Source organism: Lissotriton helveticus, chromosome 1_1, assembly GCF_964261635.1.
Source record: "Lissotriton helveticus chromosome 1_1, aLisHel1.1, whole genome shotgun sequence".
In the NCBI taxonomy this organism is placed as follows: Eukaryota; Metazoa; Chordata; class Amphibia; order Caudata; family Salamandridae; genus Lissotriton; species Lissotriton helveticus.
The window spans coordinates 1,909,220,713-1,909,233,577 of NC_136057.1; the positions used below are offsets into that span (position 1 = coordinate 1,909,220,713).

General features: G+C 44.0%; 1 protein-coding gene across 3 annotated transcripts in view; it reads left to right on the top strand.

The window, feature by feature from the left end:
• Nucleotides 1-12,865, top strand: part of ABL2 (ABL proto-oncogene 2, non-receptor tyrosine kinase) — a 366,300-nt gene that overhangs the window by 217,370 nt on the left and 136,065 nt on the right. For all 3 annotated transcript variants that reach the window (XM_078642987.1, XM_078642995.1, XM_078643005.1), the window contains exons 4-5: nt 2,341-2,613; nt 3,080-3,164. In XM_078642987.1, the coding sequence (XP_078499113.1) occupies nt 2,341-2,613; nt 3,080-3,164 (358 nt within the window). The remainder of the gene's footprint in view (nt 1-2,340; nt 2,614-3,079; nt 3,165-12,865) is intronic.

Genomic DNA, 12,865 nt, shown 5'->3' on the forward strand with positions numbered 1-12,865 from the left:
GAAGGAAAACAATGTAATTGTGTTTTACTTCTGAAGAGACATAAAACACATATGTATTCATACATACACTTTATACATTCATATCGTGTCACACAGCATTAACAAACATATAAATATCCCTAAATACATACTTGTTATAAGTTCTTGTTATAAGTTCTACATGGCCAGATATACTCCTATACATAATGCAGAAATATACTTACACTGTTATATACATTACTTTTTAATTGATTTTTTAAATAACTACATATATATATATATCCTTGTACCAGGAGGCATAAACCTATGTACATACACATATGTACATAGCACAAAAGTTCTGGGTATGCTAGTGCTGAGGTCTCATGCAAAGCAACAGACACACAAAGAAGAGTCTACATCACTCCCTTCAAAAGCACAAACTGAAATAACAAATTTCAACAAAAAGCATACACAATACATCATTAGAAAGCACTCATCACCTTGTCCGCATAATGCATAAAGCCGCCTTTGGAAGAGGTCCTTGCTACCCTCCTGATCTGTCAATCGAAGTATGTACCAACCATTAACTTGCTGTCAGCTCTGCTCATACGACCTGATGACACTCCAAGATGCTGAAGGCTGGCAGGTGATGTTTAGAATCGACGGCCGGCGCTTCTACTCCAGTCTGAATCTAGCTAATGTCCGTTCGACAAACATCTGACCGGCATATTAACCAGAGAACCACCAAGTACCAGCTACACCTAGGGTAATGACTTAATATTTGTGGAGCCAGCCCGAGTCTTGCACGTATGAGTTCTGTCTTCCTTAACTAACTTTTTCTCAGTTACTCATTGGCACTCAGAAGTACCCTAAGTGACATTTGATACTGTATGGAACTCATAACAAATAAAACTATGCTCTTCCACTTTGGAAATGTAACCAAATAAAAAACTGTTTTAAATAACAGCCTTTTAACAAACGCACCTTGAGTCGGTGCATTTCACAACATACGATCTTCTGCATCTCCTGAAGTGTTCCCCATGTTTTCCACTCATTGATGTCAGTATCAATGTGCTACATCCCCACTAATATAATGCCGTCAGTTGAGACACCGTCAGAACTCTGAATTTTGTTTAGGCCATACTGCTCCGTGCATTAAACGTTCCCTATTCCTACTTATCAGGCTCCCCTTCCTTCAAAGACAGATTAACTTCTTCTGTCTTCACCAAGTATGTAGGAGACTAGGTATACGGAAGCATTTCAACATTTAAGGGCAGTGTCCAAGCGTCCTAATTTCATGTCTGAAATCTAGAGACCTTTTTTCAGAGCAACATGCTGCGCTATTGGAAACTGTGATCACCTTTAAACTTAACTATGCTGAAACTTTCTACATTTGCCTCCCAGTTTAACTCCTAAACATAATTCACTAGGTCCTCTTATACACAGCAGGAACACCTCTTTACCGCTGCAACAGAATTACTTCCCATCTCCCCCATTCACCCTTTCTCTTCTTTGCTCATATACTTTCAAACAACTGCAGTCAGTAGGGGGCTGGGTAAAGGGGAGAGCAGATGGATGAGTCACTGTATCACTTGCTCCTTGGACCCGCCTCCCACTTCCTCTTCACTGGCGTAGCTGTCAGTAATCTGCAACAATGAATGGAGGAAAAGGTTTGAGTCCATGATTTAACAGGCAGGCATGGGTACAATTAAGCTCAGTTTTTCCAGACAGCAGATTGCCAACATGCAAGCACAACCTGCAAGTGAGCTTTGTGCAACATTAGGATATGCGATTTCACATGGACATGTGGTATAAAACAGCCATCACGATTCCAAGCCAGCTGTTACAAATGGGTAACATACCTTGAGGTGATTATTTTCATAACGTCTCTAGACTGCTCCCAATGGAAATAACATAAGTAAAAAGCGTGACGCATCTTTGGGGAGGAACAGGTGTTTGTTGAAATCCTATATGGAGAGTTGTAAGCAAATGAAAAGGATATTTTGTCAGCTCTGTTTACATAATTAATTTTATCAAGCCTATCCACTGTGGACACTTCTGAAGGTCCCTGACAGTAAAGGGAGGAAAAAGGAGTATGAATAAATATTGAAATATCAACAGGTTTGAGGGCAGGAAAAGTCTGATATTTCTGGGGAGCCCACTCTTAAATTTGGATTTGATATGTCGGGTCCAGAAAATAAGGGGCTAGTTACACTCCTTGTGGAATGTGCTCTGTAAAGCCTAAAGAGAACTTGTAGCCAGGGTGCCCGTGAAACAATGAGCGGTGGAAATTAGAGGAAGACAACTGATTGCAGTGACGTCCGTCATGAGGTATAATCAGAAATACACAGAATGAGAACATGTTTGTTATCCTTTTAGGTTTATGTGACTGCAGAGAGCCGCTTCAACACTCTGGCAGAGTTGGTTCACCATCACTCCACTGTGGCTGATGGATTGGTAACCACCTTGCACTATCCAGCCCCCAAGTGCAACAAGCCCACGGTATATGGGGTGTCTCCCATCCATGACAAGTGGGAGATGGAGCGTACTGACATCACCATGAAACACAAGCTCGGAGGTGGCCAATATGGGGAGGTGTATGTTGGGGTGTGGAAAAAGTATAACCTGACGGTCGCTGTCAAGACTCTCAAGGTGAGTTTTTTAAATCTCGCTGTGTTGTACGTTTTTTGGAGGACTTAGAATGCGAGAGTGCTGCCATTTGGGTGGATTAAGGAAGAATCCCATTATCAATCTAAGATTTAATGCTTTAGTGCTTAAGTACCTAACAAAGTCTTTGCCTTTTCCTGAGAGACTGAGTGTTCTCAACGTTTAGCCTCTTTAGAGGTGAAATTGCATTTCACTGTATTTTTGGCCATTCACGTCTCTTTGCAAGATCCACAGTTTCATTGTCCATGTTTTGTTTGCCTGATTCCAACTTCTCAAACTGTGGTACCTCCTACTTTGATGTTCTCCCACCTCTAGTTCTGTGTACTTCTTGCTCCTCTGTTTGTTGTTCTTCCAAGTGTGCTGCTGAAAAGACTGTCTTTTGATGCATGAGAATGAGCCCCTGTTTTAGGGTTGGTGATGGTGTAAATGTCCCATTTATTTCTGTCTTCAGGAAGACACTATGGAGGTGGAGGAGTTTCTGAAGGAGGCTGCTGTCATGAAGGAGATAAAACACCCCAACTTAGTGCAGCTTCTAGGTGAGGGTCACAATCTTAGTTCCTCTCTGTATCTCTTCCACTCTCCGCCTTTGGTGTCCTGGAAAGACATCATTTAACACTGCTTTGTTTTCATCATTCATGCATGCTATTCACCAATAGTCAATTTTGTGTGCTGTAAAATTATTGAACATTTTCAACAAGTTTATAAAATGCTTTTAAATGTAAACAATCATGCAAGGCAAGAGTTCTAAATTTACTACTGAATTTAGACCCCCAAATCTTGTGCCTGAAGCCGTTGGTTCAATATTCAGTTCTTTAATGGACTTAGTCATATTCATCTATATCCTACCGGCTCCTCACACTGCTTAGACCATTAGCCTTTTAAACCTGTGGGTGCTACTACGATCACAAAAAGTTACTACACCATAAGCATCCTGTACAAGCTATTTACCTACCTGACCTGTGTGTCAACGGTGAGGATCATTCCAGCATTATTAATTTATGACCATTTTCATCCTTCACCCCCTTTTTCATATCTGTTGGGTGTCTATGTGAAGGTTATCCAAGGGTCATAAATGAAGGGTGGCTGAATGCTTTGTTATGACAATTTATTGAGTGCACGTATACCAAAGGTGTCTTGGTGCTAACTGTCCTGAGCAAGAAAGAAACAGCTTAAACTTTGTTAATAAATAACCAGGTTTTGAACTCCTTCTTAAAGGAGATTAAAGACAGCAGGGCTCTTATGCAGCTGGGTAGACTATTCCAGAGTTTGATGAATCCTGATGTGAAGCTTGTGCCAACTTCTGTTCTCCTTTCGGATTCTGGGTACCATCATACGGTTAGCCTCTGCAGAGCGTAGGGGTCTGTTGGGGAAGTACCATTTCAAGGACTGTCTGAGAAACTGATGGCCGTTTCCATGTAAAGCCTTATACGTGATACACAGGGCCTTAAATTTGATGTGTCTTCTTCTCGGAAGCCAGTGTAGTTCCTGAATTTCCTTAGCAACAGATTGGAATTTGGGAATGCCTAAGAGAAGCCTGGCTGCTGCATTCTCCACTGTCTCAGTCTTGTGAAGATGTTTTCCCTGCATTTTTAAGTATAGGCCATTACAGTAGTCTTGCTTAGATAAGACTAAGGTGGCAATTACAGTCTTCTTGGTGTGGAATGGCACAGAGTACAAAATTACCTATTATAAATTATATGTTGTCCTGGTGTTAACTCTTCGAATGGAAGAGGACCAAAGGCAAATTTATTGATCAACGTGCTAATTAACACCTGCTCTTAGAACTCAGTTGCTTCTTGGTGCTGTGGACTAGCGTTAGTGATGTCTTTAGGGGAAGAGATATGTTATTTTAGGGCCTAAAACACAAGTTGGTGTTGAGACTTCTATAAAAATTTGGGTATGGGGTTCAAGAACTGGGCCCAAGGAAATACGTATCTGTGGCACTCTCTGGTATAGTTCGGGCTTGTTACTTTTGAAGTTGGCAGAAAGTGTCTGCAATAGAGCTTTGCAAATAGCTTAGTCATTTAAAATGTTTTGCATAAAGGTGGGATGTTTTAAAATAATTCAGTTTCGTGTTTTCAGTACACTCATCCTGGCAGTTAGGGTATCTTTCCTGGCAAGCCTTGCCATACAGTTGTGCAGTTGAAGTGTACTACTTTTGAGCACATTTAAAACTGGTTTGCATTTAAACTGGCTGAAGGGTAGCAAGTACTGCTGAAGCCTAAGCTGGTGGTCAGAGGCACTTATGACCTAATTATTTCTGCTTCAATTGTAAAGTGCGTCTGCAGATAGACTACAAAGTTTTTGACATGTTTTTTGATGCTGCTTGGATTTTAAAATGAAATGGTGTTGGAGTTTCAATTAAATAATAAATGTGCGCAACAGAGGTTGTGAAGGTGAGGTCAAGGACATGCATATGTTGAAACCCAAGCAACATAAAGGTAATTTCAAATGGATAGTAAGTCCTGCAAAATGCTCACTTCAGTCCCTTCCCAGGCATTAGACAGTATACAGATTTGTTTTGCATTGCACTTACCGTCACTGGATTTGGCACAGTATTGATATCTGTGTCTCGCAACCCCACCAAAAATGGATGTTCGAGGCATATGAGCTGCAGATTGTACACTCTGCATAGATCGCCATCTGGTGTTGGGCTCGGATGATTGCATTTTGTTTTTGTCTTCAAAGAAGTCTTGTAGTCAGTCACGAGACCGGTGACTCCTCCTTCGGTGCAGAGTGCGCATGGGCTTCAGCTCCATCGTTGGATTGTTTTTTTCCGCCATCGGGTTCAGATGAAACTTGCTGCGCTTCGGTAGGAACCGTTCTCTTCCAGGGGATACTCATTAATAGTCATAAGCACTGAATTATCTCCGCCCATGAGCGGGAACCCGGAACACATAACAATATACATATATATGTGTAAATATATCAAAAAGTACATTGTACTAAAATAATTATACACATATACATGTATAACAACCATAATATGCAGCCTAACATATACACATAGGCTAATAAAGCCAACCTTACACACGTTCTGAAGCATGAAAATATGCTAAATATAAATGCAATAAACAGTCATGAGCCTAAAATGCATTACATGACCATGAAAAAACTTTTATTTTCATCAAAGAACCTGTTGTAAACAGTTATTAGCCTAAAAGGCTGCATATGAAAATTTTTCTGTGTACAGAAAATCAGACTGGCACCCTGCCTTTAAGGCCCCAGAGAATCTGCACACTTTGCCTTTAAGGCCTCTAGGAGAACTCTGTTCCCATCATGCACCACAGGTGACAGTTAGGTCAGTTCTTTTTTCCGGCTTGTTCTGTGAGGAACCTGGAACTTGAGCTCTGCTCATTTGTAGTAATTTCTGTCAGAAGTTGGTTTTTTCTTGACATTTTTTGACAAATAGTACTTTGGTGGTGTTTATTACCTTTTTTCTGACTAAACTGTTGTGAATTTTTTAGTCAGTATGCCACCTTTATTTTATAAATGTCCTTCCTGTGGGAAGAAAATGGCAAAAACTGATCCACACTCTGTGTGGTGTGTCTTCCTGATACTCATAAGGTGGAAGATTGTTATCATTGCCTCAACCTTTCTAGTAGGACTTTAAAAGAAAGAGAGAAAATGAGGCTTCTGGGCCTTCTGGAGAGAGAGAATCGTGGTGAGAAGAGTTCTAAGGTTTTCTTATCGACTTCTAAGCCACCTTCTCAGCCTAAACGTCGAAGATCAGCGTCTCCAGAAGGTAAAACGAAGTAAAATCGACTCCAGGAAGCTTTTCCTGCGAAAAAGAGGCGTTCGACGTCGAGATCCAGATCGCCGTCAGCATTGTCGGCGTCGAAGAGGACTCCGTCGACGAGGCCTCCGTCGACGTCGAAGACTTCGCCGGTGAGGCAGAATACAGCGTCTCGACCTTCGCCGTCGAGATCTTTATCGACGTCGAGACATCTGGTGTCGATTGCAGTAAGGACGACGTCGGGGGTTCAACGCTCGACGTCGAAGGAGAAGATGCGTTCGACGTCGAAGGATCATGGGTCGACGTCGAAGAGTAAAGTGTCGACGTCGAAGGATCATATGTCGACGTCGAAGAGTAAAATGTCGACGTCGAAGGAGATTCATACATCGTCGTCGAGGAAGAGATCGACGTCGAGAGGAAGATCGAAGGATTCGACGTCGAGGTCTAAGAAGAGGAGGTCAAAGTCTCCATCGTGACGTAGATCGGCGTCGAAGCATGCTTCGGGCTCGAAGCATGGAATGTCTAGGTCTCCCCCACCTGTGCACAGGTCGGCGTTGAGACTGTCACGATCAGCCTCTCGGACCTCAGTTAGGTCTTTGTCGAGGTCAGACATAAGTCCTGAGCCTAGAGTGGTTTCTTCACCGCAGGATCAACAGAAAGATGCGGTGGGACACGAGACAGTGCATCAGGATTCTTCTATGGTGGCTCAGTCGGGCTCTACCTCAGGCCAGGCAGATGATAGACAATTGGTGCCCAGTCAGCGGACTCCATCTAACTCCGTGGTATCTGAGCACAGTGTAGTCTCCGGAGCTTCCAAGTCTTCAGCAGACCTGAATATTGTGCAGGTGTCACCTGAAGTTTCACCTGAGCGTGTAGGTCGGCCCATCAACTTGTCACCGAGATGGCTGGAAAGTCTTCGGCATTGGAAGATGCGTCCATTATTGGGTGACAGAGCTCCGGTTCCTCGGACGGAGCTGCAAAGAAGATCACGTTCGAGATCATTGGAAAGAGAGAAATCGCGATCAAGGGAGCGAAGGAGGCAGCGATCTGCAACTCCTCAAGAGAAGCGTAGGACTCCTGCTCCATCTCCTAAGTCTGTAGAAGGACGGAAATCTCGTTCAAGGGAGCGAAGGAGGCAGCGATCTGCAACTCCTCAAGAGAGGGGTAGAACTCCTTCTCCGTCTTCTAAGTCGTCTTCGTCTTCTACAAGATCTTCATATAGAGACTATTCTCCCACAATATCATCTACTCCTCCGTCCAGAGTGTCTCCAGTGGATGATTTGGGCACATTTAATGATGTGTTATGTCGTGGGGCGAATAAGTTCAAGATCAAGATGGCAGTTCCTCAAATAGCAACGTCAGTCATCTTTGAAACCCTACATCACAAGACGACTGGTAGGCCTCTTCTGCCGTTAGTGCCCGGGTTGATAGAACCAGCGATGAAAACTTTCTTAACTCCGGCCACAGTGGGTTCAAGACCTTCTAGGATTGCAAAGAAGTACAGGGCTCCAGAGGAAGATCCTTTATTTTTGCGTTCTGACCCACCTCCAGATTCTCTTATTGTGGCGGCAGTCAGAAAAGCACATTCGGCAACATCTACCTCTTCTGCTGCTCCAGAGAAGGATAGTAAGAGTATGGATTCCTTGGGGAGACGAATGTGCAACACCTCAGGTTCAGTCATGAGAGTGGCCAGTGCGTCAGCCTTATTGGGCCGCTATGATCGTCTGCTGTGGGACTCAGTTTCTCGTTTTGCAGAAAAACTCCCTAAGGAGGATCAGAAAGACTTCCTGGAAATAGTGGAAGAAGGAGGATTGGTGGCTAATCAAAGCATTAGTGCAGCTGCTGATGCGGCGGATCTGTCAGCTCATGGTTATGCACATGGTGTTTGTGCTAGACGTACGGCTTGGCTTCGCCTTACGGGTCTAAAACCTGAGGCTCAGAGAAAGATGGTAAATCTACCTTTTAATGGTTCGACTCTGTTTGGATCTCACGCCGATGACGAGATGTCTAAAATGAAAGTGGAGTTAGACACTCTTAAGGCCGTTGGTCTTGAAAAGAAAAAAGAGTTTAAGCGTCGAGGTAATTTTCGTCCCTATGACAAAAGATCTTTTCAGCAGAGGGGCCAACAGACGAATTGGTCCTCGCAAAATCAAGGCCAGAGTCAACAGAGATCGCAATTCCAGCAGAGGCGACCTGGACGAGGCAGAGGCAGCGGAAATAGGCAGCAATCATCAGCTACCAAGCAGCCTCAAAAACAATGAATGGAAGCTTCCTCCACAACCGTGTGCCACTCCGGTTGGAGGAAGTATTGTGTGTTATCTGGAAGAGTGGAAACAGATCACAAAGGACAAATGGGTACTCAATGTCATTCAGAGCGGGTGCCTTTTGAAATTCAAGAAGCCACCCCCTGTCATGCGTCCTCTGAAAATGGTACAGTGGAACTTAATGCGCTTACAACAGGAAGCGGATGTCCTTCTGAAGAAGAATGCCATAGAACCAGTGCCTTTTCAACAGAGAGGTCAGGGCCTGTACTCTCGGTTTTTTCTTGTAAAGAAAAAAGGTCCAGTTACGGAGTTCAGACCCATTCTGGACTTGAGGCGTTTGAACAAATTCATTCGGAAGGAGAGGTTTCGAATGCTGGCTCTTCATCAGATTTTCCCTCAATTACACCAGGGGGATTGGATGTGTTCCATAGATCTGAAAGATGCTTATTTTCATGTCCCAGTATCCAGAAAACATCGCAAGTTTCTCAGATTTCAAGTAGGGGCTCGTCATTATCAGTACGCAGTGCTCCCCTTTGGCCTGAGATCAGCTCCCAGAACTTTTTCAAAATGTATGGCGGTAGTGGCTGCTTGTCTTCGAAAACAATGGATTTTCATTTATCCGTACTTAGACGACTGGCTTCTGAAGAGTTCATCCCCATCTCTACTGGAAGAACATCTTTCGATATGCCTCCAACTCATGTACAAGTTGGGTCTTCAAGTCAATTACAAAAAGTCCATATTGAATCCCACCCAGAAGATCCACTATCTGGGTGCACAACTGGACACGGCAAAAGAAAACGTGTGTCCTTCGGAGGAGAGGTGGTCATCCATCAAGACAAAGTGTGTGTTTCTCCTTCAGTCTGCATGTCCGACAGTTCGACAAGTGTCCTCTCTTCTGGGATCCATGGCATCGTGCATCTTCATAGTGCCAAACGCACGTTTGCAGATGCGTCCTCTACAGCAGTGTCTAGAAGATCAATGGAAGCAGAGGACGGGATGCTGGGAGGATCAGATTCTTCTCCAACAGTCTGCAAAAGATTCCATTCGATGGTGGATGAAGAAGACACACTTGATGAAGGGAGTTCCTTTTCATCAGGACCCACCAACGCAGACTCTGATCACAGATGCCTCTCTCCAAGGTTGGGGAGCACATATGGGCCCGCTGCAAGTACAAGGGCTATGGTCAGATTTCGAGAAAGGGTATCATATCAATCTACTCGAACTCAGAGCGGTCCATCTTGCTCTCAAGTCCCTGGCTCCATCTCTTCAGACTCGGTCCCTCTTGGTGCAAACAGACAATACAACTACAATGTATTACTTAAACAAGCAGGGGGCTACCAGGTCCAGGACTCTGTCCATAGAAGCTCAGACCATCTGGCACTGGCTACTTGCACGAGACCTGTCCATAACGGCTGTTCACTTGCCAGGGAGCCTCAACACGCAGGTGGACGACCTCAGCAGAGACTTCGTCGAAGCGCCCGACTGGGTTCTCAACGAAGAAGTCGCGCACAGCATTTTCCAGGCTTGGGGAACACCAGACATCGATCTGTTCGCAGACGCGGCAAACGCAAAATGCCCCGTCTTCGCGTCCAGGTTCTCCCAGAAAGGATCTCAAGGGAATGCCCTTTTGATAGACTGGTGTCAAAATTTGCTGTACGCCTTCCCGCCGACACCGTTGATACCAGCAGTGATCAACAGGATGTACAAGACCAAATCCAGAATGATATTGATTTGCCCAGAGTGGCCACGCCAATGGTGGTTCCCAGATCTCCTCCAGTTGTCAATCAGGCCACACAGGAGATTACCTTGTCGCCCGGATCTTCTGTCCAAACAGGAGGGGCGTGTGTTTCATCCCAATCTGCCCTCCCTGCGCCTGGCAGCATGGCTCCTGAAGTCATCCAGTATGGGCATTTACAGTTAAATCCGGAGTGTATGAACATTCTTAAAGAGGCAAAGCGGCCTTCTACAAGACAATCCTACGGATTTAAGTGGAAACGCTTTTTTCTTTGGTGTCAGAGCAAGGGTCTTGACCCTATTCGAGGCCAAGAACAGGTGATCTTGCCTTATCTTCTTTATCTTGCTGAGTCTGGTTTGCAGTTTAATTCTATCAGAGTCCATCTTGCTGCAATAACTGCTTATAGAAAATCGCCAACACAGATGTCGTTTTTTCGGATGTCTGTGGTGAAGGATTTTCTAGAGGGATTAAGAAAGGTGTTTCCTCCAGTCAGGTCTCCTTCTCCACCTTGGGAGCTTAATGTGGTGTTGGCTAAGTTGATGGGCCCACCCTTTGAGCCCATACATAAAGCGTCATTGCAACACTTACCTTGGAAAGTAGCATTCCTGGTGGCTATCACGTCTGCTCGTAGAGTGAGCGAAATTCAGGCTCTGTGTTGCAAGGAACCGTACACAGTTTTTCATGCAAACAGAGTGGTGCTCAGGACTCATCCTTCTTTTCTACCTAAGGTGGTGTCGGATTTTCATATTAACCAATCCATAACATTGCCTACTTTCTTTCCAAACCCTTCAAGTCCGGCTGAGCGGGCTTTGCACTCTTTAGATCTAAAAAGGGTTTTGAAGTTTTACTTAGATAAAACCAAGACTATGAGACACACAGACCGTTTGTTTGTGAACTATGGTCCTACGAATACTGGTTTGGCAGCATCCAAGAGATCCATTTCTAGATGGATAGTGTCATGTATCTTACTTGCCTATCAGCTAGCCCACAAGTCTTTATCAGGTAGACCTAGGGCTCATTCTACGAGGGGAAAAGCTTCTACAACAGCTCTCCTCAGGAATGTGGCTATGTCAGAGATATGTAAAGCAGCTACTTGGCGTTCAGTGCATACGTTTACACGCCATTATTGCTTGGATTCTGATGCGCAAACAGATGCTCAAGTGGAACAGGCATCACTGAGAAATTTGTTTGCTACTTCTAGTTAAACACTGTGTTGTTTGAAATATAGCTATGCGTTTATCTGTTCGCCCGCTTCTAGTGGGTATGAGCTTGCTACTCTATTCAGTGCTTATGACTATTAATGAGTATCCCCTGGAAGAGAAGGATTAGTTACTTACGGTAATCCTAGTTCTCTTCCAGGGGTATACTCATTAAAGTCATAAGCACCCTCCCGCCTCCCCGGGCGAGCAGTGGCATTGAAGTTTTCAATATATAATGTAAAGTTTTAAGGGCAGTTTCCTGCTAATGTTTACTGTACCGTACAAAAGAACTGACCTAACTGTCACCTGTGGTGCATGATGGGAACAGAGTTCTCCTAGAGGCCTTAAAGGCAAAGTGTGCAGATTCTCTGGGGCCTTAAAGGCAGGGTGCCAGTCTGATTTTCTGTACACAGAAAAATTTTCATATGCAGCCTTTTAGGCTAATAACTGTTTACAACAGGTTCTTTGATGAAAATAAAAGTTTTTTCATGGTTATGTAATGCATTTTAGGCTCATGCCTGTTTATTGCATTTATATTTAGCATATTTTCATGCTTCAGAACGTGTGTAAGGTTGGCTTTATTAGCCTATGTGTATGTTAGGCTGCATATTATGGTTGTTATACATGTATATGTGTATAATTATTTTAGTACAATGTACTTTTTGATATATTTACACATATATATGTATATTGTTATGTGTTCCGGGTTCCCGCTCATGGGCGGAGATAATTCAGTGCTTATGACTTTAATGAGTATACCCCTGGAAGAGAACTAGGATTACAGGTAAGTAACTAATCCTTTCTGGACCTCTTTGACGCGCAATTACATTCACAGACGGTATTGTTTCGATCGCGTGCCTTCGACGCGCACCTCGAAAGCTTCCATCACTCTTCGATGCCTACGAACTTCGACGCGGGCCGTTGGGCCTACCCGTTCCGATATAGACGGACGTCGATGGAACAGACTCCATTTAAAATATGCCCACAGTGTGGTGCTAAATTTCCACACTCTGACCTACATCTTGTCTGCAATTTGTGCCTCTCTCCAGAACATAGAGAGGACAATTGTAGAGTCTGAAGACCTTTTCTTCCCAGATCCAAAGCAAACTACTATATTTATCCACCCAAAGACTGGTCATATAGTCACCAAGCTGCCTACAAAGAGGAAACCAGAACATTCACACCAAGTTCCAGTTCCTCCAAAGAAGATTCATATATCTAATAACACTTCTCCACCTTCACCCCCACCACCTGATAACCCTAACTTAATAATTTCACCACCACACTCTCCACATGTAGAGAA